This window comes from Dermacentor andersoni, chromosome 11, assembly GCF_023375885.2.
Source record: "Dermacentor andersoni chromosome 11, qqDerAnde1_hic_scaffold, whole genome shotgun sequence".
In the NCBI taxonomy this organism is placed as follows: domain Eukaryota; kingdom Metazoa; phylum Arthropoda; class Arachnida; order Ixodida; family Ixodidae; genus Dermacentor; species Dermacentor andersoni.
In genome coordinates, this window is record NC_092824.1 from 25,736,777 (window position 1) to 25,764,410 (window position 27,634).

Sequence of the window (27,634 nt, forward strand, 5' to 3'; positions counted from 1 at the left end):
CTTTCTTTCTTTCATTTCCGTTTTTTTGCTGCACACCGCGCTCGCAGTGGCAGTGTAGTACATTGTGCATTGGGCAAGGTCACGTGCCGTGATCAGTGACACTGCGGGCAGTGCGTCTTATGCAGAGGCATTTGTGTGTGTGTGACCTTGACTTTGCGGCTGAAAGCACAGTGCCTCAAGAAAAAGAGTGCATCAACTTCTGTTTCAAATGTTAGCTGTTTTAGCACCATGCTGCTGCTTCATACTTTCTAGACACGATTGCCACCGCGTGATCTATGTGTCGCGCTTGTCTCTTGGCAATGTGCAAGCCTGATGAAGGGTCAATAAACAGAGTGGAGAGATGGAAACTGTCATGACTGCTCATACAAAACAATATTGTTTCTAGAAGGCTACTTTGTGTTGATAATGGAGCCTGCTTGCTTTTGTACTATTAGGAATGCTGTTGTTTGCACTTATAGTGCAAGTCATAAGCACATATTTAAATATTTATTTTCCAAGTGCTGTAAATGGGGGCAGGTTACTTGGCACGGGTGGGCTGTATGTGTGAAAATTTACTCGTACACAGATACGACATGCAGAGCCTTGCACAGCATTGATGAACGCCAACCAGGTATGCTACCAATGTTTTGGCAATGCGCAGCCTGTGTCAAAAGCCCAAATGTTGCCTAAGTAAATATAACACGGAATCCCGTGGATGCAAAGACCTCGTCCATGGCGCCCCTGTTTATCTCTCACACACTGCATTCCTTTGCTGGAGCTAAGCAACTAACCCAGAACCTACAAGGTGTTCCAAAGTGATCGTGATATACGGGCTTCTATGGGGCAAGGGCCAATGATGGCCAGAGAGCGCACCTTCCAGAGCGGCTAATACCTCAACCCGGTAACTCACTGATTCCCTATCCCCAGCATCTGCGCCTGCGTCAAATTTGCTAGAAAATATCAAGCTGTAATGCCCCCGATGTCTCGTGAAATACCCCCATTTTACAGGCGCTAACCAATTCTTAAAATCTCTTTTGGTTACTTGCACTTTACTGTGACAATTCCATCCATATCAAAGAGGCAATGAACAATGGTTGACACATGGTTCACTGCTTCATTTACCAGGCATTATCCCTGTTTGCAATGTAAGAATACTACATAATTTGCAGCATCACTTATGTTCACAAACTGACTTGTTTCTTTGAGTGCCATTTGGCTGTTGAGACTACTAAGAAATCGTCAGTGTTTCAGGGTGTCTACCAAGTTGGCATTTCCAAATTCTCCGAGCTTTCCAAGTTTTCCTTGAGTGTTTTTGCAAAATTCCCTGAGTGACACAGAACTATGTTTTATGTCAAGACGGGCTGAAACCATATCGCTCGATGCTGTCACTCTCTAGCAAGCATATGAAACATTTTTTTAAATAAAAACGACTCAATCTAATTTGAATACTAAGGAGCAGTGTTTATGTTATTCACAAAGAGAATAGAATGGAGGGGTTAGTAATATGCACAGCAAATAAAACTTCTTCGAAAAAAAATTGCAAATCGAGTCGGACATTCTCAAATACGAATAAAAAGGAGATGCATACAGAAGCAAATATTTTCGAATATGAGCTATTTCTATCAACTGATAGCAAGCTCAGTGGTATGATGCCCGAAATTTGTCACAATTGAGATTTTATCTCAACAGCTCGGAAGTCAACCTCAACTGTCGTGATATACTCTCAGCCCCCGTGCACGATGTCTCAGCGTTATGTTTCACTGCTTTAAAGAGTCTATTTTGGTTTGGATGAGGGACCTGCATCTTGACATCAGCCAACACTTAGTTTTTTGAGCTCAAGCTCCTTCAAAGTGGCGGCACCACGCTTCCTTTCCCGTTCATTCCTCACTGCGTAGGTCCTTTCTGTTCTTGTCCTCCTTCCGTCACTCGTTCGCCCCATGGAACATTTGAAGCATCTTCTTGGTCAGTTGCACAGTCCACGTCCGAAATTTCGAACTCCCTAGGGGCCGCGAAAACGTTTGAAATGTCGCCCAGTTGGAAAAAATAAATGCGTGTCATTTACTGCCCTTAAGGGCTCAAACCGCCAAAGGCACATTCGAAAACGATCTGAAGGCCTATCGGTACACGTATTAGGCGAATCGGTACTGGTACTGTGACAGGTCATACCGGGTGCACGCGTGTATAATTAGGCATACATACTGTGCCTAGTGGAAATAGCCCCTCCCCATGCTTGTTATGCTTCACTGCAATACTTTTTATATGCTTCACCAAGTAGCATTTCTGTACAGAGGCGAAGCTGACTTTCAGGAACCGGCTTTGTGCAACGCACCGTGCTTTCCAAGCTTCTAAGCCAATCACAAGGACCACAAAGGCGGAGTCCGTGCCATTGCTGACACCAGCAAATTCTTTCAATAAAAAGCACGGCACCCAAGAGCAAGAAGCTTCATAGCGAATGTCGAAGCAGCTAGGCCTAGCGTTGCCGCAGTGGTCGTTACAGCTGCCAGCGGATCTGCGTGCGAGAGCGCCGGTTCGTAACTGCGAGGTAATCAAAATGGCAGCGGTGGCGGCTTTGATTAATGCCGTTTCGGACCTGCGGTCACGGCAAAACGTCTCGAAAATCGGATGGTGAAGAGTTCCTGCATCCGAAATTTCAGATGTTCTGATACATTGACTCTATGGGGTACGTGGTGGTGCCGCGAAGCCGTCCAAACTATCGGGAATCCGGAAAGTCGGTCATTGACTGTACACTGGCAACTCCTCCAGCCGACGACAGGGCGTCAAAGACGATTCATTATGATTCCTGTCTGCTACTCGAGCCAGCATTACCGCGACTTTCGACCCTTTCAATAAAACTACAGCTAATTTTGCCTGACAGAAGCAGAAATTCCCTGAGTTTTTCCAGACTACTCAAAATCCCTGAGAATTCCGGTTTTCTCGGTTCTCCCGGTTGGTAGACACCCTGTGTTTTTGAAAGTGAACTGTTAGTTTTGGTTACTGATTCATCCACCCGCTGAAACACCATGGCTAAAATAATCTTGTAGTGAGTACAGTCAAACATAGCCCATCCTGCCACAAAGGTATGTGTCAGATGAGCTGGCCTTATTTAACAGAAGCAGCAATAAATGCCCGCTTGTTAAATTTGCACCTATGCAGTGCTGTGTCCTCTGTTGCCTAGAGGAGTTCAGCCCCAAAAGCTTTGCCTTCGTAGGAAGGAAAAGGCTGAGTGTGTAGTTTAATGGGAGTTATTTCTGGGCTGATTAGTGCAATTTGCTGTGCATTTTTTCAATGGCACGAAGCAGACAACGCACAAGTAACGGGAGGCACCACAAGCACTTGTGCATGTTTCCCACTTTGAGTTGTATGCTTCGCATGGCTCAAAAGAATGATCAGCAAGTAGAGTTGCCCAAGGGCTGCCCTTTTTGTCACGAAGGCAGTTATCAACGGCTGCGGAGTGAGAGCTAATGCAGGCAGGCTTTACAGGCAGACGTTCATCAAACGTAGCATGTAGGTCAATGCAGTGCCTAAGCTAATGCCCAAGGTGTGCTCAAAATTTATCTGTGCACTTAACGATCAAAACGAAGAAAGCCTGCATGAAGTTGCGCGCAGTCAATAAAAAGATTTAGCATGTATATATACATCTTGGCGCTACCATTCTAACGAAATACCGAAACAGAAACACAAAAACCTGTGTTGCTAGCGATATCTGTTGACGCAGTATCTAAATACAGAATGTCCTGAAACATTCTTCCGTTGCATGTGCCATTACAAAGCTGATGTCGTTGCAAAGGCCTTTATGCCTCAGATCAAAATGCATAGAAACAAAATGTAATAAGGACCTACGAAGTTTGGCCCAAGCAATATGCAGACGAAAACGTGCCACATGGGTTTCGCATAAATGCGTCTGGTCACATTACACATGGACAAAATCTTTCTGTTCAAGATTTCCTGCCATATTATAAGCAGGTTTTGGTGGTAGATAGAACAGAAAGGGTGCTCCAAGTCTTCAGCAATTAATGCTGATGTTAGGTGCAGCTCAAAATGAAGTGGCACAGAGTACCAAAAAAGAAGAAAAAGAAGAAATCCGTGATACAAATGGTGAACTTGCATGAACTCTTCAATGCACTAAAAGTGTAGAGAAAATGCTGAAACTCTCGGCCAACTTGGTGGCATTATACGTTTCATATATGCTGAAAATACTGAACCGCCTTTCGAACTCGACCCTTCAGGGTGCACCACTAAAATCTTATGCACGTGTTCAAAACAGTGAAATCAATATGACCAAGTTTGAAATAATGGACATTGGGTGCACTTTAAATAAAGGTGCTATCAAAGACCCAAGAAGCAGGAACAGTCACCGCAAGACTGCAACACCCTACTGGTGGAAGCTTTCTCTGAACGCAGTGCAGGCAGTCCTTGACTCAGCCTTAGAGTTTCTCAACAAAAGTTACTACGTAGAGTGATCTCCAGTGTTAGTGCCAACAGGAGCTGCGAGTATCGTGGGTCAGCCAGCACGGGAATCGTGGGTAGCATGTGGGTCTGCCTAAACTTTGTCCTGGATTCAAAGGGCTTTGTGACTTTGCAAATTGATCATTTACAGCAAGGTATTGTGTTCCGAAAGCAACATCTTGTAATGGCTATGCATGCTCGTGGAAAGTTATTGCCTTCATGCACAGAGAGAAATATGGTTTCCTAGAAATTTAGAAAGCATTGAGAAAGCTTAACCAATAATGCCATAAGCTACGAGCATGAAGGTTAGAAAAATCCTTGTGCAGTCAAACCTTGTTGAGCTGCACCAATCACAAAAGTACCTTAGTTACATCCAATATCTGTGCAAGCATATATTCGTTACATGTCAATATTGGCAAGAAATAGCTCACATTGTCTTTATTATATCTGTGTTCATTCTATTAAGGCTATACATTACTACCCATAGTTTCCATGATCTCCATGGAAACGTCCTGTGGTCGCAGAACGATCGCAGTGCCAGAGTTCCCTATACTACTTTTAGGAAACCCTGTGAACTATGCAAACCAGTAGGCCTACTTTGTAGGATGAAGAAAAAAGAAAAAGAAAAAGGGCAAGAAACAGCTGCCAAAAATGAGCAGTGGAAAAAGTATGAAAGATCTGCAGTGGCAGATATGAAAAAGAGAGAGAGAAAGAAAGACCTGAAGAGATGGAGGGGCCTTTCGGAAGCCGGGCCGAGGCGGAAAAGTCCGGCGGCGCCGGTTCGGGGGGTGGAGGATACACCCCCTGCAGGAAGTCACAGCTGGCTGCTCACAGGCAAGAGGGGGAGAGAGAGGGGAAAGACAGAGAGATGCAGGCTCAGGCTCATCTCCAAGGCAACAACAACGCCATCACGGTGCAACACACAGTGCCATTCCGCAAACGAAGCAAGCCGAAGAACCACATCAGGCAGAGAAGCACACTTCCCAGAAGGCAGGAGTGGCAGGAACAAAGGAAAGAGTTACCCTTTGGTCCGGCAGCCCGACACCTACCATGCAACGAAAGCTTGGGCACTCTAGTGCATAACTTTCGGGTGCCTCGGTGAACTTTGACAAAAAGTGAATCGGCCTTCGGGCACGTGCCAAATAGTACAAGCATAAAAATGCATCAAAATACGCTGGATGCTTTGCACTAGTGGAATAAGCACAATTCAATGCAATGTACTCCAGTGACACCTCGAGTGCCAAGGCTTAAAGTGCACTTTGAGCCTCGGCCAAAGAGCACCTTGGCCCAATGTGAGTGGCCTTTTGGCCACTTGCGAAGCAGTACAAGCACAAACCTGCAACAAAATTCCACCTATGCGTAGCACAAAGTGGAGTAGATGAAATCTGATTCTATGCCCTACTGTGTCAAGTGACCCTGGGCCAAATTGCACTTTCGCCCAAACGGAGTGAACCTTTTGCCAAAAGCACTAGCACAAAAAATGCATAAAAATTCATTTGACACACTGCACTAAGTAGATTATGCAGAATTAGATACCTGTGATGCACTTTCATCACCAGATACACTTGACAGTCCTTGATTGTTGTGCACTTTAAGCCTCAACGCTTTCCAAATGGCACAAATGTGGAAAATTCATCCAAATGCAGTGAACGCATTGCACTAAGTGCAAGTAGATGCGTTTGCTGCATTTCAACCAAGTGATACACTTGAGTGCTCGGACCGAATGTGTGCTTTAAGCCTCAACAGTTGCCAAAGAGCACAAGCACATAAAATGCACCACACCGAGTGCAATTATATAAATTTGATGCACTTCCATCAAACGATATGCTTGATTACACTTTGAGCTTACCAGTAAGCAAAAGTGCATAAAGTGCACCAAGGTACATTAACTGTACTATGTGTGGTAAGTGGAATTAGATGCATTTGGTGCCCTCCCACCAAGTGATACACGTGAGTACCCAGGCACAAACGGCAGTTCATGCTTTGGCATTCAATGAAGTTAACAAGTGAACAGAATGCACTGCCTCAAGTACATCAACTTTAAATGTGGTGCACTGGTGTTGCACAGGACCAGTTGCTCTTAACAGCCAAATGTTTTAATTAATAGCAACCGTGGCACCAAGCATATTGAGGCCATGTGCAATGTTGTTTCTGTTCCCAAACCATGAAGCGATCACACATTCTGAAAGCAATGCCACATGAACAAAAATTGCCAGAGTGGCTAGGCATTTCTTCTGTGCAGTGTCACACTAAAAGTTTTGCCGTATTAGCGCTAATTAGTGGCAGTTGCCGACCTAAGAGAGTTTCAAATATTCAGTTAGCTTCAACGCCCATCCCCACTAACGGACAGCTCACGAAGGTCAATCGTTTGGTGGCTGACAGTTAAACAAGCTGTTAGGCCATTTCAATTCTTCACAGAAATTAATGTTACCAACTGAATGCCAGGGAGTGCTAATCTTTAGGCCTATGACACACTGGGAGACAGAACCTTAAAGGGGTCCTGAACCACTTTTTACTGAAGTCACGAAATGCATTTGAAGTTAAAATAGGCCATTTCAGAAATGCTTTGCCGCAAAAATTAATTCAATGCGTTCAGCAGAAACAAACTTATTGGCAAACAAATATCCCCACAAGGTGCTTCCACTCCTTCTTCAGTGACTTGCACTGCGAAGGATAGGGCAGAGCGGTGCATGCGCAGAACACTCCACCTGCTGAATGTCACCGTGACGCGCAGTTCAAACTTCACTTTGGATGTTCACGTAGATGCAACTAATTCCAACTTCAGCGCCTACAACGCGCCACATGGTGTTGTCCTCAGCGATCTACGGTGCTCTCAGCCAGCAACACTACATAGCAGACCACTACTGCATGCAAGTGGAGTGTGCATACGCAGCGTTGGCTTTGTGCGGGCTTGAGTGCCTGCTCGCGCTCACGTGCTCCGGTCTGGCTGTGCTACGTGTTGCAGACCAGCTTTGTCCTGCACCAGCTGGACCGACGATAGCAGCCAATTTGTTCATTTTCAAGCGCAATAATAGGAAGCAAAGTCTGTCGAGACATCTAGCTAGGAGTGGTCGGGAGTGAGTGCGTGCTGGCAAGCATTCGTGTGGTTTGACCTAAAGTTTTGTGTGGTTGGAGGCTTAGTCCGGCGTTCAAAACTAGTCGAGGTTAGCGAGACCCTACGGCTACGAAATCCATAAGCAGGGTGGCCAAAGTTCAATTCCTATATGGGTGGCCACGGACGCGCGAGCAGAAGATAGACTGCTTCTTCCGGAAGCATACAATTATCGAAATTCGAAAGCAGGTTTTCGCTTACTTCCGTCTGGTCATTGAACTGCGTCAATAAACATACACAGTAGTGGTAAGAAGAAGCGCACTGCTCCAAACACCCTTCTTGGTTTACGTCAGCTATTAGCCAACAGCAGCTGCGTATGGGAATCTGCTATATTACGAAATAAGGCACCCTGAAAGGAGTGAGGAGCAGGCTTCTGTTGAAAAGAAAATGCTTGAAAAAAGACGACTTAGCGCTCTACTTGTGAGCTCCACGCGCCGCGCACAACTGCAAAACTTGGACGAGACGTTCAGAGCAGCATTTGTTGCCAGCTGACTGTGTTTTTTCACCAAGCGCAAGGGGTGGTTCAGGGCCCCTTTAATGTAATGCTATTCACCATAACCTATTGCTAACTTTACGTTTTTAGTGCCTTCAGTTCAATTCAACTAATAGTGTTTCAAGTGTCAAAATCACTCTTTAGCCATGAGGCATGCTGCAGAGGGGGGCTAAAGGTTAATTTTGAGCACCTGGGTTTCTATAACATGCACCTAAATCTCCGGACACAAGTGCAATTCAAATTTCCCTTTCATCAGCGTGCTGTCAGCATGGCTGCCAATTGGGCTTGCAGCCTCATGCTGTTGCTCGTTATAGCTATTAGCTGCCGTGACAGCTCTCAGTCTCAATGCTCATTCAAGACATTAACGCTCTTTCAACTTAGCAGTCTAGCAGCACCTGGTGGCATGAAACACATGTGCCATTCTTACAAATGATGACGATGATGATGGCATACACCACCTGTACGTAGGCTACCACCATTGGACATTTCCGAGTGGCACAGGAGGCATAGTTTGAAGTATGCTCGCACAAATACTCACCACTTAGACCCGAGGAGGAGATGGTGTCGTCATCGTCGGTGATGCTGTCGGAGTGTGTGGCGTCCTGCTCCTCGGTGGGCACTGGCGCCACGGGTGGTACGACGGGGGCCGCGCGACCCACCCCCAGGCCGTAGGATGCCTGTCACACGAGAAGGGAGCCCTCAAAACTGTCACGTGCACATGACGCACATGGGGTGGGCAAGCGTGTTCAGCAGTAGAAGTGTGCTTACTGGGCATGTCTCGGCACGTATCCTCAAAGAAACTAAGCACCACTAAGCAGCAACGGACACAATTTGGTTCATTTTCTTTCTGTCTGGTGGGCTCTTGGTGTTGTTTAGTATCCTTGAAAACGGGCTCAGAGGAGTTGTCGAGAATGACCTCCAAGAGTAACATTAAGAGCATAAAAGTTAAATATTTGGAAGATGTGATAATACAATTGATCCCAGATATATCAAACTCAGACATATAGAATTACTGTTTACATCAAACAATTGTAATATGTCCATGAAGGTGACATGCAAAAGTATAATGATGTGCTACACATACATCGAAGTCTCGTTCACCACCACATTCAATTTATCGAACGCTGCACCACGCCACGCCACACCCCTGCAAGTGTGCTTCTCCTAACAGTGACAAGGTCACTTCGATCATGTCGTCGGAAATATTTAATGCTGACAAATTTGAAACGGCACTATTTGGCACATGCAGTCAAACAAGACACTAAATCTGAAGCGCAGTACATGCTATGAAGGAAAGCTGAGCAGGGTACTTTGAGTTTTGATAGCTGCACATAGGGAAGGCTTGTGCAAACTGCGGCCATTTGTTATTGGCAATAGCAGATCGCCACTCTGCTTCCAGAACCAAAAAGGCCCCTCCGTCCAATGCGCATTCCACAAGAAAGCTTGGATGGCACTCGGCCCTTACACTGAGTGGCACAAGCATGGAAGGCCGAACTCGAGATGCTGTGCCGCAGAGTTTGTTTTCTTTTAGACTGTAACGAATCCAACGTGGATAGATCTTTACATTACAGTCTGAATTTAGCAGAACATCCACACTGGGCGGGAAGACCCCCATTGTGGCAGCAGCGCACAGGACTCGTCACCGCACGATTCGCAGGTCTGAGCTGAAAGTACTTCACTCGTGCTCGCACAGCTACACGGGAGTAGGCACGGACTCTGATGTTCCGCAAGCTAAAAGTCACTTTCGAAACTAATCGCCCGTGTGTAGTGACAGCAGTCACGGACGCAGGGGCCGGAGGGGAAGGGCCGAGAATGAAGGGGCGTACCGGCCATGAGGCATCAACGCGCCGACTTTTTAGGGCGGTCCGGAAGCAAGGACGACTGGTTCCAGCAAGAAGTCTGTTCCGAAACAGTCTGCCTGGCTTGTTGCCCACGCATTACGTTCAGCCATTTGAACAGGGTATCGTATGTATCGTAACGGATGCACAGCTGGGCGCGTTTACACACGATTCGCAGTGCAAGTGCACTGATGGCAGCACGGTGCATATACATACAGGCTAGTTGCTTCCATTTCTACCTTATCTTGAATAAAAACGTGCTACAATTGCTTCGATGCACGTGAAGCACAACGTGGTCATGTGTCCAGGAGACACTCGCGGGCTTTTAGGGTTAGTCTCGTGATCAGTATATCAAAAATCATTCTGCAGCATGAGTGACTTGCAACATTTGTGAGCAAAAATAAATCAACTTTCATATGTTGGACACGGCTTTGGACAAGCACATCGATAAGTTCCCGCTTTACATGATCTCAAGAAACTGTCCTGGATATGTGGAGATCTGGGATAAACTAGAGATAGGCATTTTTATAGTGTGAATTATTGATATATCGAACTATTTGCAATTCCCTTCAATTTAGACATACCCGTGATCAACAAAACAGAGAAGTTAAATCACAAACATAGGTACAGTAATGACATAACAAAACATAGCGATTTAGCAGATGTAAATGTAGTGAACTTATCACACCAATAACAAAATGCATAGGTCTTTATAATTATGTCATTTAATTATACCAAGAACCTTAATTCTTCAATCCTTTAAAAACTTTATCACAACTAGAAAATCTGTGAGCAATGTGCACTAATTTTACATTTCTTACATGGCCGTTGCATGTTACATGCAGCCCTCAATTACAGTTTGTGTGTCTGAATTAAGTTTTTTTCAGCGAGCTGCACATACTTTTGCTCCTTGTAGTCCACATACTCATTTTTACCCAACTATCCCAACAGTGCTTCCACCCACACCTCTCACCTTGAGACTGCTGGACTTTCGCAGGCCAGCCGTCGGAAAGCTCGGCGGAGGGGGCGCATCCCGAGACTGCGACCGTCGACCCGTGGTGCACAGCCGAGGAGGCGGAGCACAGCGAGGGGCTGCCTCGGCAAGGGGCGGTGGAGGGGGCGCCGACAGGGGGGAGGGTCCGCCCCCTCCTCCCCCAAAGGTGACCAGCGTAGGCGGCGCTGGCGGCACCCGGCTCTCTAGGGAATCTGAACTTGGGTACGGCTGCTGCCGGTACAGCTCTGCGTGCAAGGAAAACGGCATTCTTTCAAGGCTCACCGCTTGGCCTGCCATAGCATCACAATTTGTGCCAGCACTCCTGTACACCAACTTCCTGCAGTGTAGTGAAAAACAAGGCTTGTCTAAGCCAATTAGTAACAAAAGCCAGCTGTGTGTTCCACAGAAGGAGGGAGGACTCGCACATTGTCTGCCTCTAATTCCTCTGCGACAGTTCCATGCAGACAGCATCGAGGGGAAGGCAATCATAGATGAACAAAGGAGAAGCACATCTTCTGGCTCCCTTTTCTGGTTGATTAGCCTTTGCTGCACGAAGCTGCTCTCTATGCACGAGAGATGGAGTATGTCGCCCTTTTTCATTTCTTGCAGCACCCGCCAAGATCTATGACACACACTACACACATTGCAGATAGTTAACGTGCAACATGAGTGCGTACTGTCAACAACATTAGTGACTACAGCTCCAGCATCGCCATGCAGGAGGCAACAAAAAGGCATTACTTGAGTTGTGAATGCCAAACTTGGAGGCCATGTCATGCTTGCATTCTTTCCATTGTCTTTCGCATGTGGTGGCCAGACATTTACGTGTTACAGAAAAAGTAACTGATTACAATTACAGTTACTTCATCAAAAATGTACTTAATTATTGTGACCCACTACTGCCCCACGAAATGAACTGAGCAATTAGTAAAACATAATCACTGTTATGTTACGTTTTTCTAACCATCATTAACATCTTATGAATGCAGTAAATGGAATGACCTGGTCTGTCTCTTTCAATGTGTCCTCTGCAGCCATTCACGCATTCTTTATCTGAATTTATCAATTTCGAATATTTTCGTCGGTCATCTCTCCTTTCCTTGTGACAAGGACATCAGTAGCAGCCCTGAAAACTCACTCTATGTGCAAGCTGTAGCAAACTGCAATGTTGCAGCATACAAACACCAGATGGGCAAATCAGCAAGCTAAGGTGGAGAACTATTTAGTGACAATAAAAAAAAAAAAGAAATGTACCCTCGCTGAACGTGGTCATTTAGATGAGATGGCACTCGTGCCGCATAGCAATGTGAAAACTTGCGAGACCTAGAATGTGGCCCTGAAAATACAGGCCATAACGCTTTTGTCGCGCGAAGTGAATAAATACTGCATGTTTTTCCCCCTTTCATCGCACTCTCTCTGACTTCCGTTTTCGACATGTACCGTATTTACAAGATTGTAAGTCGACTCGAATGTAAGTCGACCCCCCCATATAGCTTGACCGGAAAAAAAAAAAAATCAGAGAGCATACCTGAGGGCGCATTCGATAACGAAAATTTATTAGTAGCTGACATGGTCACTGGACTACTCGTCTTCACTAGTGCTGCCATCGTCATCGTTGCTGCGGTCCCACAGCGCGTCGTGGTCCAGCGAAATTTCAAATTTGGCAAACGACCGCACCAGGACATCTTGCAGAACAGCAGCCCACGCCAAATGCACCCAGCCACACGCAGCCGTCAGGGAGGCTCTTTTGACAGGTCCGGTTGGCGTAAATTCGTAGCCTTCTGCTGCCAGCCACTCGTTGTACTCATGGTGGAGCAGAACCTTAAAATTAAGGCGAAGTTCCGGGCTCGTTTCATGACCACGTCGCACTTCACTGGCAGGGACCGATCACGCATTTCAGCGACGTACGCCGCAAGCTTAGCCTACAGCTCCGGAAAGCGTCCAGACTTTGGCACGTGGGAAATTTCTCACTTGTCGTCACAGGTGAAAATTTCGCTTCGCTGCAGTCGCCACTCTCGCACCACATGTTTAGAAACATCGAAATTGCGGCCCGCTGTGCAGTGATTTGTTTCTTCGGCGTAAAGGATGGCAGCCCTCTTGGACGCTGCTGTGAACGAGTGCCGAACGATTAGTGGGCCTGGAGCACTCATGACGACTGGGGAAGCATAGAAGTAGCACGTAGCCGGCAGTCAAGTGGAACGCGTCAAACCAATACCAATGCCTTTAAACCACGACCGACTAGTAATAAAGCCGGTCGTGCTTTAAACAGAGAAAGAGAAACCCGCGAGCGGTGTCTGCTCTTCCATGAACTACCGATACTCCCCGCAAGCGCCGCCGTTCTGAGGGTGCCGCCGCAAATGGGAACAGCGGCGCTTCTATCAACTATCGACGCCCCCCCAAGAGTGTTGCATGCACTGCAAGACTCTCAAAAATGTTGAAAAACCCTTCCGAAAAGCGAACAAACACGCGGGATAGCAAAAAGATACGGGTAGGGCCATAGAGCAAACATAAAATTGTAACTACGTTGTAGCTCCCGTTGGTATCGCTTTTTTTTTGGCGGGGCCATGTTTCGGTTTCGATTGTAAGTCGACCCCCCAACTTCAGACTTTCAAATTTAAAAAAAGGGGTCGACTTACAATCGTGTAAATACGGTAAGTGGGCGATCTCATGCTATTCGGTTAAACAGTACTACCGTTTAGTACGTACCTTTCCCGAGCTCCGGCCAACTACGGTTTAACGAGGTTTCACTGTAAACACCTTAGGTCGGGACTCACCCTGTCCCCCCTGGCCTGAACCCGCCGTGGTCGCAACTCACTGCGAACCACGGGTTAGGGGTCACAGCTCTGACTGTTAGGGCTGCTGCGAAAGTGCTAGCGAGCGACTGCCGCTCCGCCAGCGCTGTGCGATCCAGAGAAGGGTCAGGTGCGCACGCACGAACTTGAGTAATACCCCTATAGTATCCTGCTGCAGTTCCGCCTAAAGCAGGTGCTCAAAGCAGCGTCACCTGTTACCACAATCTCTCCTAAAATAATTACTAGAGCGAACCCTGGCACTGTGATCGTTCAGTCACCATGGGAATGATGGTCAGTAGATGGATTTGTCTGATCTCTGTGCTTGCGGCTACAGATGTTCTAGTGGCTTTATTTATTAAATGTTTCATCTGCTTTCATCGGCCTGAATTTCAAAGCAGCCCATAGTTTTCTAAACGCAGAAGGCAATAAAACTCTGCAAACACACATAATTGCTACTAATTGCAGCAGTTCTGCCTGTTGAGGTGTTCAAATAGAAACACACCAAACATCTCAATGCTCTTATGTCTCAATATGGCGACAAGCATTCCTTGTATATTTCCCACGAGGCTGACCTCTCATCAGCGCGCGCCCAGACGACGACGGGGCCCGACATAGACTGTGACATGCAAACAAAGAGGGGCTCGCTTCGAGGCAACAACAAACGTCGCCCTCCGTGGAAGCGGTAATTACCACGAAGACCCCTCTACCAACTGACCCCGACAACCTGAACTAATTGATGAAAGAAGGCAACGTCGAAGGCTACCGTGGGAATCGCATAGACCTCGGTTTCCCAGATTGCACACACTTGCGCCATATGCGGGGGCGAGGGTGCAATGTAGGAGGCGGCGCTTGCGGAACGGTGCGACATCTTGGGTGGAGTTTGATTAACTGTACGACCCCTCTGATAGGCCGCAACAAGGTCACCAAATTCTCTCATATACAGAAATAGGGAAATTAACTGCTTTAACCCTTTCGCTGTCACGGACGTACCGGTACGTCTTCGCGCTTCCCCCCCACAGTGTCCCCGACGTACCGGTACGTTCTCTATCGTGCGTTCAAAATTTCGCGCCTGAGCGCAAAGCTGGCGCTCCTGAACTGGTCCCTCCATCTGTTGACTCTTTCTACAAGTTCGTATTGTCGCCTCGACCTGTGTTAGTCACGTATTGAAGAGTACGGTGCGACTTCCACTCGCCCCTCTCTCTTTGCTGAGTGGCGCGGTGGCTCCGCGTTCGCTGTATCATGCGTCGCGCGCGTGTGGTTATGGGTTCAAGGGTTGTTCTGCCATCTCCGCGGGTTTGAAGGTTTTTATTTCTATTCTGTTGGTGTGTCTGCTAGGGCGCGTCAAGTTCAGAGACACGCGCCGCGCCGTTGCCTCTCCGAAAAGAGTGACTTGATTGCTGCTTTCGCTCTCTCGCCGCACCCTCGCTTCCGACTTGCAGCAGTCAACGTAAAGCCCTTCGAACTTTGTTTTAGCCTTTTTCCATCTCCCTCTGTCTTCTTGATCACACAACGTCCCATTTCTCTCCGTTGTGCGGGCGACTGAAAGCGCATCCTCCCTGCACGCGGTTATCTTTCGGGTGGCTGAGCGCGCGGGACCTTCGTCTGCTCATTGGAGCGGTGGCTCAATTCCGATTCAGAATACGAGCCGAGCTCGGATTCGGACTCGGACAGTCTCATGCGAGGAAGAGGGGAGTTCCGCATCGTCAGATTCCGATGTTGAACGGATGTTATAGTCAGGCTGATGATGATGATGATGTTTACTAACAACAGCTGCAGAACACTGAAATGTGCATATTGCAGTGACTATGTTGTTTGTATACCAATCATAATCAAAAATAAATTGATATGTTCATTCCCTGTTATGCTCGTTCCCTGAAACCAAGCCGACACTGGGGGGGCGTCACGGCCAGAAAGGTCCGACAGCGAAAGGGTTAAAAGCGGAAACCTTAGGCACAGTGTGTGCCTTGATATCTGCTGACATGCGTCTCCTGACAAATGCAGGGGTGTGCTCAGACATGTCATGAGCTAAGGCATTTAAAGTGCTCCTACGCGGAGGGGGGCTTCCATAGCTGGAGCCAATGTAGTAATGCAAGACAAACCCTTTTTATTTTGCTCCTACTCCCGGACGTACTCATCCCTGTCCCCAAAGGATTCCTTGCCTAAACGCTATCCCGAGTCCCAAGAATGCATTGGCTCGCCTGCGAGAAATGTTCAAGCGTGTTCTATGCCACTTGTCGATGCATTCGTCCGTGGCATAATAATTTCCAGCTTTTGTGCTAAGGGTCCTGTGTTCGAATCCTGCTGTCAGACAATTTTAATAATCGTTATTAAATCATTTACAACGCAGTACTTTCTTAAATGATCAGTCTGCAAAGTCACAAAGCTGTTCAAAGCCAGAAGGACGAAGTTTAGGCAAGTCCCCCTTGCTGGCTGAACCGCCCTGCTTCCAGCTCCTGTAGGCACTAGCGCCCCAGTTCCCTCTCGCAATTATTGTACGAAACTATATGCTTATAACAGCTCGTCTCGTCAATAAGTATAGTTAAAACCCAGTATAACGAAGTCGGCGAAATGAGCACTTTTCTTCCTGTTAACGAAATTTCGTTACATTAAAATTCAACTTTTCATTAATTCACCAGTGGTGCACTTTGCGTGCGCAACTGGTAAGAATCCCAAAACAAGGACTGCTCGTTCTCCAGAGAATGGTAATGTCATCATTCTTTCATCAAAGAAACATGTGTAGTAGCTTCATACAGCTTTCTGCGTCCTTGTCAATTACCATTCAATAAAATTCTTCTCCCTTTCTGCTCCCATAATCGCCAATGTGCTTGTCATAGGCATGCACACCTGGTGGGAGTGGGAGCAGTGACACAGATAAACTTGCGTGTTCACTTTGAAAATGCCTAGATACTGTATTTACTCACATAATGATCGTGCTTTCTTGTAAAAAAAAATTGACGCAAATTCAGGGGTGCGAACAGTAGGCGGGTTAAATTTCCTGCGAAAAGAATTTTTTCCTCCCCCGTTTGCTGCAGAATGACAATAGGTCAACAAAAGGGCAGCTTTCGCTGTAACGGTACGGGACACCAAAACAAAAATGGCGGCCGGCGGTGCAAGCCGAATGCGCCGAACGTGACTTTTTTTCTTCTCGTGAGTACATTACGCGTATTGAAACAGTTTCTTCCATATCAGTAATGAATAATATCGTTAATATCAGTAAGTTTGCGACAATAACGTAGCCATGTCCACTTTCAGGGGACAGAAACAGATGGCCGTGCTTAGCTGCCAGTGACATAGGAAAGCACGGCGGGCATGCTGCGGAAACTGTGGCATTTGTCTTCACTGCTATCCTAATACGGAACGTTTCCGCTAAGGGCAGGTGAATATCTTAGCTGTGTTACAAGCGTCGGCACATAAATAGGGTACACTTCTAACATATCAGTGTAAATGCGGTCACTATCGTTGCAGCTCGCAATTTGTTGCGTGCCCACGAGTGCAGACGAGAAAAATCGAAAGGCACCTTTTTTGTTGTTGTTGTTGTTGTTGAGCAAAACCATTATGAAGCCTACAAATTATAATGCCAAGGTTTGGTTGTAGCTTCTTTTTTTTTTTTTTTTTTATGGAAGTGCGGAAAGTGAAGAAAGGAATGGGAATTGGGCATCTGCTTAAGAATGTTTGGTACGTGCAGACTGCTTGGTATGTCTTCGAGAGTTCTTCGCATAGCATACGGGAGCATTCGACAGATGGTAAGCACGATCATCATTAGCTAGACTTGGCACACGACATATCGCTACGACAAGTTCGGGGTGCGATCTACATGGGAAAGAAAAGAAATCGAATTTTGACGACAAAATTCAGAGGTGCGATCATTACGCGAGTGCGATCATTATGAGTAAATATGGTAATGGCCATGAACAAGGCTAAGGCCCCCAAAATAGTAGCTCCTCACTTTTTTTGCTCCCCATTCTGTACTTCCTTTAATTCTGTTCGGTCATCACTGCACCAGCCCCTTTCTGGATAATGTTCAGATGTCAGCCATCGCCAGTGCGGCCACCAAAATTACCTTTTCTACAACAAGCCACTAATGTAGTTGCTTCTTCCACAATCACATGAGAGCACTTTTTGCCTAATTGTTTCTGGTGCGACAGTGAGGACGTATTATGCATGTGCATGGGAGAGGGGATCGCCCTTGACGTTGCTTTCACATTCAACGTTTCCCTTTCATACATGTCCCTCTTTCTGAGCCCGCCTCCTGAAACTTTCCCTTCCGTGGAAAAGAGGAGTCGAACCCCCAATCCCCCCCTGGCTTTGCCAATGCTAGCAAGTGAATGCTGTAACAAAAGTGCGTAGACCATGACACACACTATCGTTGACCTCGATATGGTGAACACGTTAATGAAATTTAGTGCTTGAAGAGTGTGTCGTAGAGCTGTGATGATAAAACGGGACACACAGGTGTATGATGTAACCATAAAACTAAAGGTGCAATGCAGCAACTGCAGTCAACTTTGCTCAAAATGCAATTTGCAACAAGTTGGCGGTGTCACTAGCAATGGCAACCCTTTTGAGATCAATGTTCGTGCGGTACATGCTATGCAGAGCATGGGAAATGGACAGACGGCACTGAACGACATTTTTGGTGCTACAGGTGCTTCACACCGAGGCCTTCACAACAAAACTTTTCAACACTACCTCAAAACAAAGCTGAATCCAGCAGCAACAAGTGCCTACACTGGAGACTTGGAAAAATGTGCCACTGCGGTCAAGAACATATACAGAGACCTTAATTTTGGTAATCCAGGGAACATTTCAGTGCTTTTTGATAGAAGTTGGCCCACTATAGGGGACATACTTCACATATAGGAGTGGTCAGAGTGACAGGGGTCTTTCTCTTGGTGTGTGCTAGATTATGGCGCTCTGTCCAATTTCTGCCTTGGCTGTAAATGCTGCTCAAAACCAGATAGCCCTGAATGTGCTAGTAAGGCTAGTTTTGTGCTGCAAGGCAGCACCTGTTGGCTAAAGTGCAACACCAGGCCAGAGAGATTCGGGTACGTACCAGCCTGTAAGCTCCGGCGCTTGCGCAGCTGGGAGGGCCTCACTAGGTGATCGGTGCCATTCTCGGGTGGCGCCTCGTTGTCGCTGCTCAGGGAAGCGCCCCCTCGGCCAGGGGGGGATGACGAGGAGCCCCCTTCCGATGGCAGCTGCTCGTACAGGCCCTCGCCCGACAGCCTGAGCAGGCCAAGAAAAAGAAAGTGGTCACCGTTGTTCGGAACACGGTCATATAGTAAAAAAAAAACAGCGAATGCACACTAACGCCACAAGGAAGGACACTGGGCACAGTGGAAAATCTTATTCCGCATGCGGCAAAATATGCACCGCTACTCTGTGTGGCCCCACTTGCACACAGGATGTGGTTCACACTGTACCAAGACGTCATGACCCATCCACCTCCTCAGCACGAAAACCGTCACTGGTTTACCGTAAAAAGTTACTACAGTCAAACTTCGATATAACAAACCTCGATCTAATGAGATTTGTGATTAACAAACTATATTCATTTCCTGATGTTCGTCCATTGACAAATTATTTGCGCTCCAAACCTGCGATAACGAAATCCTGCGACTATGAAATTCTCGCAACAATGACATATTTTCGTATCCCCGGCGAACGCCAATAGGATTCAATGCATTTCGTACCACTCGACAATGAAATGTCGCTGTACTAAAATCCTGCATCAACTAAATTTTCCGGAATGTAACCACACATATTACTTACTCGCGCAAGGCTAGTAAGCTTCAAAATGGGCTCAAATGCGTTTGCTTTGCACTAAAATTACATAAAATACCACCACATTACACTTGCGTGGATGCCGCCATTTTGTTTACAAAAACAACCAAGCGCCGGAAGCGACTGCGCCGGAAGCACATCATGGCCGCCATCTTGTTTGTTGACCACTCATTTGAAGCGGCAGTGTGCTGCTACCGACATGTGACAACGGTTTCTGCACACCTGGTGCAGTACATAATGTGCACCTCAGCAAGAACAATGCAGCAAAAACAAGGAAATCCACGTCCCACCGACGTGGGATTGTTTATGGCGCTTCAGATGGCGGCCACGACATGGAGTGCCACGCATCGAGGCGTCATTGAGCAACTGTCTGGGAATACTCCTCTCTTGCTTCAAGAACGCTCGTTTTGGTGCCACCCGACAGGCATCGCAACCGGATTCAGCACAAGACAGATTTGCCCGAAGGGGCCACAATCTCAATCAACAGCCTTTGGCTTTACAAGATACGATCACTTTCGCGCTTGGCACCGGATGTGTTGGCGCCTATGGGCAACAGCGTGTGCTGGAGAAATGCTGCTGCATGCATGGAGTGCTGTTGCGCCGAGTCCAGTGTCAGGTTATGCAAAATCTCGCAAAAATGATCGTATCTAGGAAAACAATTGACCAAGAATACTGCTTCATGGCAGTGTTGCCACTGTTGATCGACGCATGCGGTGCACTTTGTACTGTCGGCAATGCGGTTCCTATATCCTCGAGCAAGCTTGCCAAAGTAGGTTAATGGCATTGTGACAGTAAAGTTTCATTCTGCGATGCGTTACCTATCTGTGGTGTGTTGTTCCACAATAATGCAATTCTTGTGAAAGCGAATTTTTTCATGTTGTGGGGATGCTCAACTCTCATAGTGATGTTTTTCCAGCATGGCTCTGCGTGTCTTGTAATGCATATTCTCCCTGTAGCTAATTTTAATTTTGTAATTCTGTCATTTTTGTGGTTGCAGAGAAGTACGAGAGATGGCGCGGGTGTCGCGCTGCTAATTTTACCTAACGGCAGGGTTACTTGGGCGCAAAAGGGAGAAGGCTGTTCCTCTTTGGGTCGAGGTCGGCGAGCAGCGTGGACGTTCCGCGTGTGCGCTGATCTATGCTTCTAAGAGACCGTCTCGCAAGGCCTTGTTGAATGCGCCACCGTCCGCATGACTGTACACGCCATTGAAGTTGGTGTTGGTGGCCAGCATGGGCCAAACGTATTCGTTCGATCTCCAGTCATGGCGAGTCGCACTTCCCGTATTTGTCACGCACCCATTGGCATGTTCTTGGGATAGTGATTTAGTTAGCAGGCATTGGTGCATGAAAGGTGCAATAAATGCCCTTGTGATTGTTTGCACTACTGTATCGTCGTCTTTTTGTCCCAAGAGTATGGGTGAGAACCCCCCCCCCCGACTGCCAAGTTCAACTGTATCTCTTTTTTATTAAACTAAGTAATTTTGTGACACGGTTTCGATTGAACCAAGTTTTCAGGAGCCTGTACGGCTAGTAAATCTAGCAAAACAAGTATAAAAATGTCGACCGAGGCAAAAATTATTTAAAGCGTCCCACCGCATAACAAATTGAGCGGCAAGAAAGTCATCACAAGCGCACACACCAGGGCACAGTAGACAGGAAACACTGCTTCGGCATTTGTCACGTTGGAAAAATTTCTTGAGAAGAGGCCCTACACAGTCTGCTTGCTAGAAGAAAAGTAGAGGAAGTCGCGCGGTATTTTCTGCTGTAGCTACTACGTTGTCAGGACACAATGCCGGTTTTGTCGTGTTGGTGCGTGCTCATGTGTGTGCAGCTGCATAGGCCTGGTACCATGACAATGCCATCACGTGCACAGGTCTGCAGTTTGTGTCGCCGTGTTAGCTAGACCATGCTCTCCTGGCTGTTGTTGTGGCCAGGTGCGACTCGAGGAAGTGAAAAGCGCGCAACAAGCGCGCATACAATGCTGTACACTGCGCAGCGAAAGAGGGACGACCTGGGAGTATCGTTGCCGTCTTCGGTGAATTCATGCTAACACGCCATCTCGGACTGAAACCGCTGGGCTTCAAAATCTGCACCGTAAATGCCTTGCAGGTCAGTGACAGTTCTGCAGTGTTGTGCTGGGAGGGGACGGGGAGGGAGGGGGGGCAGGACCAAGTGCCAATCTGCCCTCTACCTCTAGCATGCGAGTCTCCTCACGTGAGGAGGTAAAGTGCGGCAAGTGCAAACGGAGAGCCGAGACAGTTGGTGCTTTGATGCTCATTGTGTTTCTGCACATCTTGAGTTGGGTGTCGCTTAATATCAAGTTTCCGAAACAAGATGCAAAGCTTGTCACTCGCGTTGTGACAGTGAGTTCGTGGTCATAATGTAAGACCAGTCCATGTTTGCTTGAGCGCGCGTGAAACCAATAAAACTATGAACTTTACTTTGTTATCACCATCAATGCTTACCCTTTCAGGCAAAACTCAAAAGAATGGATCTACAACCTCCAGTAACCCTCGTATGGAGGTATCCGCTCTTCATACCCAATCCCACTGCAATGGTACGGCATTTACAGGATACACACCCAGTCGGATGCAATGCATTCAGCATAGATGTTGAGGATTTGTTTTATGCAATACCCCAACCAGAACTTATGATTGCTGTATAGGAGTGCATTACGGAATATAATGACAAGCAGAAGTTTATTGTGCAGAGTGGTATCTCTGTGGAAGCCCTTTTGGAACTTTTGTCTATGTATGTGTCATTGACCTACATTTCCTGGCAAGGCCAGCTTTTCATACACAAGTCGGAGGTCTGTATTGGCTCCAGAGTAGCACCCGTCGTTAGCAACATTTTTCTGTCGAAAGTTGATAGGGCCGTCAGTGGCAACCTGGGTAGAATAGCTGTCCACGTTTTTCGCTATGTGGACGACTATCTGCTATTTGTCGACAGGGGAGAGCTGGTGGATCGGGTTCTTGACGCTCGGAAAGTATTTAAAAAATCGTGGCTAGGACTTACTTTCATGGTTGAACACCCTCATGAGAGCGAACTACAGTATTTGGATAATCGCCTGCGCTTCGAATTGACCCTACCTGCTGGCTATTTTGTCCCAGATCCATGAAAGCACCGTGAAGTTTTTCTTCGGGTCATTCAAAAACAGTAAAAAAACAGCACTGATGTTGGTGGTGTTGCACTGATGAAGTCATGCAGCCACACAGTAGCGGAGAGTGTTGAACATCAGATGGTTAGACTAAATACAGCAGGTTATCCAAGCTCTGTGGTAGCAGCGACTTGCAAAAAATTCATTAAGAAAGTTAAGTGTAACGTCACAGCTTCACCTCAAGACAACCAGGAGCGTAAGAGACATGCCGTGATCCCTTACCAACATAAGGTGTCGCACAATTTGAAGAACGTGGCGCAACGTTATGGGGTCAATGTAGTGTTTTCTGCTCCTTTAAAAATGGCCCGTTTGTGTGCACAAGTTCTGAGAAAGATTGAAAAAATTCCTAGCCACAGCCCTTTTGTTTGCCATGTAAGCCACAGGTCACAGTTTGTTCCCTGCACGGGCGGTGTATTTTACGAATTCCCTTTCTCGTGCGGCTGTGTTGATGTCGGTCAGACTGGACGCTGTATTAATATCCGTTCAAAAGAACATTTTAAGGATCGGTCATCTGACGAGCATTCCCATGTAGCAAAACATTGCAGGGCTTGTGAAAAAGAGACAAGGAAGGTGTGCCTTCAACTTCTAGAAAAAACAAAAATTTTATACCCTCATAGGGATCATCATACACAGGAGCTGTTTTGAACCACCTACGTTCTGACCTTTGCAATCACTTTTGAAAATAAAAAGCTGGTGCAATAAGTTCGCATTGTTGTGGAGACATTTCTTATATTGGTGCTGCGTTTTTCCCCAAGTACACGCCCTACGTTGTGGCTGGCTGGCCCCCGTAGTCGTTGTGTCGATAGACGAGCCAAGCCAACTCGTTGAAAATGAAGGTGAAGGCAGCGCCACTTTTCTGTTCACTCCAAACGAAGGCTTATCTGCACACTGTAAGTCAGGAAAAACTTATAATAATAAGAAGTATACTGCATTTCAATACTAATAAAAAGACCAGGAATCGCGTACACTAGTAGCAGGTCACGTGGTGGACCTCTTATGCAGCTCCATGTTATTGCCGCGTGAGGCGCCAAAGAATTTTTTGTGGCTTTTAGCGATTAACTAAAAATATAAATCCACGTTTAATGAGAAAGACATGGCTCGTTTTAGCCACTACGATAGGGAATCACTCCATCATCGAGGTTATCTCAATTCATGTCCTGAGCGGTTGTCTGTCCCTTTAATAACAGCACAGAAGAATCGTTCTTGATTTCTGGCAACTTCTGCCATGTTTGTGGCCCTGCATGTACCTTGCACAGAATTGAAATGAAACCCCTACTCGCCACCACTGTTTCAAACAAATCCGTGGTCAATATTGGCGCTATCATGGATAGTGGACATGCAGTTCTCAAAATGCACAACCAACACAGCGTTGTGTGTGCGGTGGCACATGCAAGAATAAAAAGACACAAAGTGTTCCTGTATTTCCCGTACAATTCCTGCTGATTACTAAAGGCAATGCAGACTCTTGCAGCTTCCATTTCGGTTGGTCGCTAGCACTGCCCTTGCATCTCACATTTGTGGTGCTGTGTGCTCAGAGGGTCGTCTGAATTAACCGGTGTGTGGCCAAATGCATCCAAAGTAACGAGAGTCTGTTGGAATTAAATAATGCGCATACTTGATGGGACCAGAAGACGAGCAAATTATCCAATTTTCCGAATTAGTGAGGGCAAATTAACAAGGTTTTACTGTGATTTTTTAACAAGTACCCAAAGCAAAGCACACGAGTGTTATTACATTTCGCCTTCATCCAAGTGCAGCCATTACAGCTGGGAATCAAAATAATATCCACTAAGTCGCTGCAGAGGATGCCAACGCAATCGGTGCTGGGCCTACCCGTCATGCTGTCCTCCCCCGCCGGTGAGGTGGTACGATTCCTGGCGGCTGGGCACAGGCGGGGCCCCGCCCTCGGGCGACTCCTCGTCCTCGTCGTCCTCGTCGTCTTCGTCGCGGTAGAAGGCGCGCTCGACCTGGGGCTTGCGCTCCCAGGCTTCCTTGAAGAAGGCCTGGTAGAAGGCCCCCTTGTGGGGGGCGGCCGTCGACGAGGTGGCAAAGTGGGCCTGCAGCTGGTCGGCCAGGGCGTTGCCGTCGCGCATCAGCTGCTGGGCCAGCTCGCTCGAGAAGAAGGCCGAGGCGGCGCTGGCGGCCTCAGTGACGGCCACGATCTGCATGGGCATGCCCGCCAGCCCTTTGGCAAAGGCACTCAGGGTCGCCAGGGAGGCCCGCCGCTGGGCCGAGTAGACCAGCACAAAGCCGTGCAGCAAGTGGTCGCGGTAGGCCGACGCCTCGTGGTACGACGCCAGCCGCACCTGCACAAACGCGCCGGTGGTTGTTCTCACCGTTGGCTGCAGGGCACGCAACGAGCCTCCTGGCACGGGGCAACCTCACTGTGGCACCGAAGCATGCATTCACCCACCTTAAGGTGAGGCTGCGTGTGCCAACCTCGGCTTGTTTATTTACAGCTGGGAAATGGCAACACTTTCTCTCCATACCTGTGCAAGCCACAGACTCTTTGCTTGCTGCTTTCAGAGCGAAGCTTTCTTTGCCTTTTCCCTCTACTTCGCGGGTGATTATAAAACAACTTGGGCTCACTGGGGACATGCCACTGGGATGTGAACATTCTGGGCCAACCCACCAGAATGGATATGCGCCACTGGGTGCCCAGATAGACAGGCAGAACAAGAGGCAAGAAGTGAAGCTGGCAACAGAAAATTTGTTAGTGAACAAAAATGCTGCAGCATTTTGCTATACAGTCGTGCCCACTTATAACAATATTCATGTGCCACGAAAATTCCGTTGTTATAATTGATAATTGGTATAACCGGATTGCATTAAAAAATCAAAATGGGAGATAGCATAGCCGTTCCAAGAAAACCATAAAGGTGGGGAGGCCCCAGTTCTGCTCCCCACCACCTTTCTCTATCCGGCTTCTGATTGTGTCGACTCGTTTAGCTATTTAACTCTGCTTCCTGCATGCTGCGATGATGTGTTGTTAACAAGCCGCGGCTATCAACAACAAGCTGTTAACTGTAGCAACACAGCTGTTAAGAAGTCACCGCTGAGGTAACCTGCCCTACCGCGTCAGCACTGCGATCGTGGCAGTCACGGTTGCTATCCGATGCAAGCATGTTTGCAACGATCATCTCACCGGTTAGAAGCACTTCGCTTCCAAATCTGTGGCAGTGCACTTTCTCTTCACCAGCAACGTCGTGCATTGCCAATGATCAGCGGGCAGATCAGCCATCTTCCATTTTGGCGGCGAGTCAAACGAGGCTGAGAAACAATATGGCTAGGAACGACTTCGAAGCAACAAACAAAGACAAGCACGAGCGACTTAATCCATTAGCAGAATTGCGCAGAAAGAGGGCTATAGAATCAATAAGGAACTGTGAGGGCCCAGCGAGCAATCTGGGAGCAATGCCGGCAGTGTTGTCAGCGTAGTTGCTGCGGTCCATTCGTGTTTTGGAGGATGGCGCAGCGCAGAGCTATGTGCGCAGCCCATTCTGGTTCAGGGGAGTGGAAGGGCGATGGGAGAGAGGCGCGCAATGCTGGCATGCATCTCTCATGGAGAGAAGCGCATGGCGGCAGTTGGGGTGGTGGGTGATCGTGCAGCGGCTTGCATTTCCCTTTTTCTTTTTTCTTTTCAAGGATTTCGTATTCCGTTACCTTTTGGCACGGACACCCAGCAGCCAGATTTAATCGTTACAACCTATAACGCGGCATGGGGACATAGAAGTAAGCAGGTTATTTCCCCATATTAAACATACAAAAGTTGACGGTGCAGCAGCTTTTCATCGTTATAACCAATATACTATTGTTAAAACTGGTATTGTGGGTTTGACTGTAGTAGGGATGGTTTAAATGCCAATCTTTTGGTTCAATGCAAATAGTTGTGGTCTTTCGGGATGGAGGGGACACCTGTACTTGCAAGGTTGGAAACAGTTTATATTCAGAGCTGTTATTCATATATTTATTATGCAAAAATGAAATCTCAACACCTTTTTTTTACAATGCCAGCAGTACAGAAAACTTATTTATGAACTTTTGCTCAGTGTTGTGGTTCAGTATACTCATATCATGATGGTCGAGACCGCAGAGGCATTTCACATTCGCATATCACACGGCTTGGTGTACCTACAATGTTGCCCACCATCATGAGTCTGCGAAGAGCAGATATCACATGCGACCTTGGCTACGGCAACTGTGCAACACCGGCAGTTCGCACAGAATTGTCGCAGATTGCTCGCATGTTGCTTGCTGGCTCCTCATTCAGCACAGTTCTGCAAACAGCTTAATCACTCGCGTTTGTCTTTGATGGTTGCACCAATATCGTTCCTGGCCACATGGTTTCTCAGTCTCATTTGACTAGCCATCGAAACGGAAGCTAGCTGACCCGCCCGCTGATCACCGGCAATGTACAATGTTGCCGGTGAAAAGAAAGTGCATGGCTATAGATTTGAAAACAAAGTGCTTCTAACAGACATGGCGATCGTCACGAACGTGCTTGCATCAGATAGCAAATAGCAACGACGGCAGCAATAATGCGGTAGGGCAGGCTGCCTCAACGTTGTCCTCACAGGAGGCCCGGCAGATGATTCAGTCCCTCCAGGACTTCGTTTTTGCGGGGAACCTTCCGCTGCACTATGTGGAGCACCTGGATGCCTTGGAAAAGGGTGTCTGCACGCTTTGCACAAAGCATGCAAGGCTGATGGACATAGGGTTTTCGCACGCAAGCCAGTGGGAAGTGCGTGGCGAGATGCTTGTGGTGATCTCACCTCAGCGTTTCTTCTTGATTTCATAAACTGAGAAGCTGCTGCGGCAGCCTTCTCGCAATATTTAAAAGGCTCCTTTTGGGGCCACCAAAGCGATGCCTCGGCAGTGCTCGCATATCGGTTGCCACCCGTGACCCCTCTTTGCAGTTGTTATAGGAGTGCCATTCTTTAACGGCAATAGTCGCAGCTTGTTACGCGCGCCCAGGAAAGAGTTAAACGAGTGAATACAATCAGCAGCCGGATGGAGGAAGGTGGTGGGGAGGGGAACTGG

General features: G+C 47.4%; 1 protein-coding gene across 6 annotated transcripts in view; it reads right to left on the reverse strand.

Moving 5' to 3' along the window:
* The window catches only part of RhoGAPp190 (Rho GTPase-activating protein 190), a 105,445-nt gene that overhangs the window by 40,811 nt on the left and 37,000 nt on the right, over positions 1 to 27,634 (reverse strand). For 5 of the 6 annotated variants that reach the window (XM_055064192.2, XM_055064195.2, XM_055064194.2 and 2 more), the window contains exons 8-12: positions 24,428 to 24,900; positions 18,708 to 18,880; positions 10,842 to 11,107; positions 8,569 to 8,707; positions 5,145 to 5,249 (exon numbers count right to left, since the gene is read on the reverse strand). In XM_055064192.2, coding sequence (XP_054920167.2) covers positions 5,145 to 5,249; positions 8,569 to 8,707; positions 10,842 to 11,107; positions 18,708 to 18,880; positions 24,428 to 24,900 — 1,156 coding nt within the window. The remainder of the gene's footprint in view (positions 1 to 5,144; positions 5,250 to 8,568; positions 8,708 to 10,841; positions 11,108 to 18,707; positions 18,881 to 24,427; positions 24,901 to 27,634) is intronic. The other variant, XM_055064193.2, reaches the window with a different exon arrangement.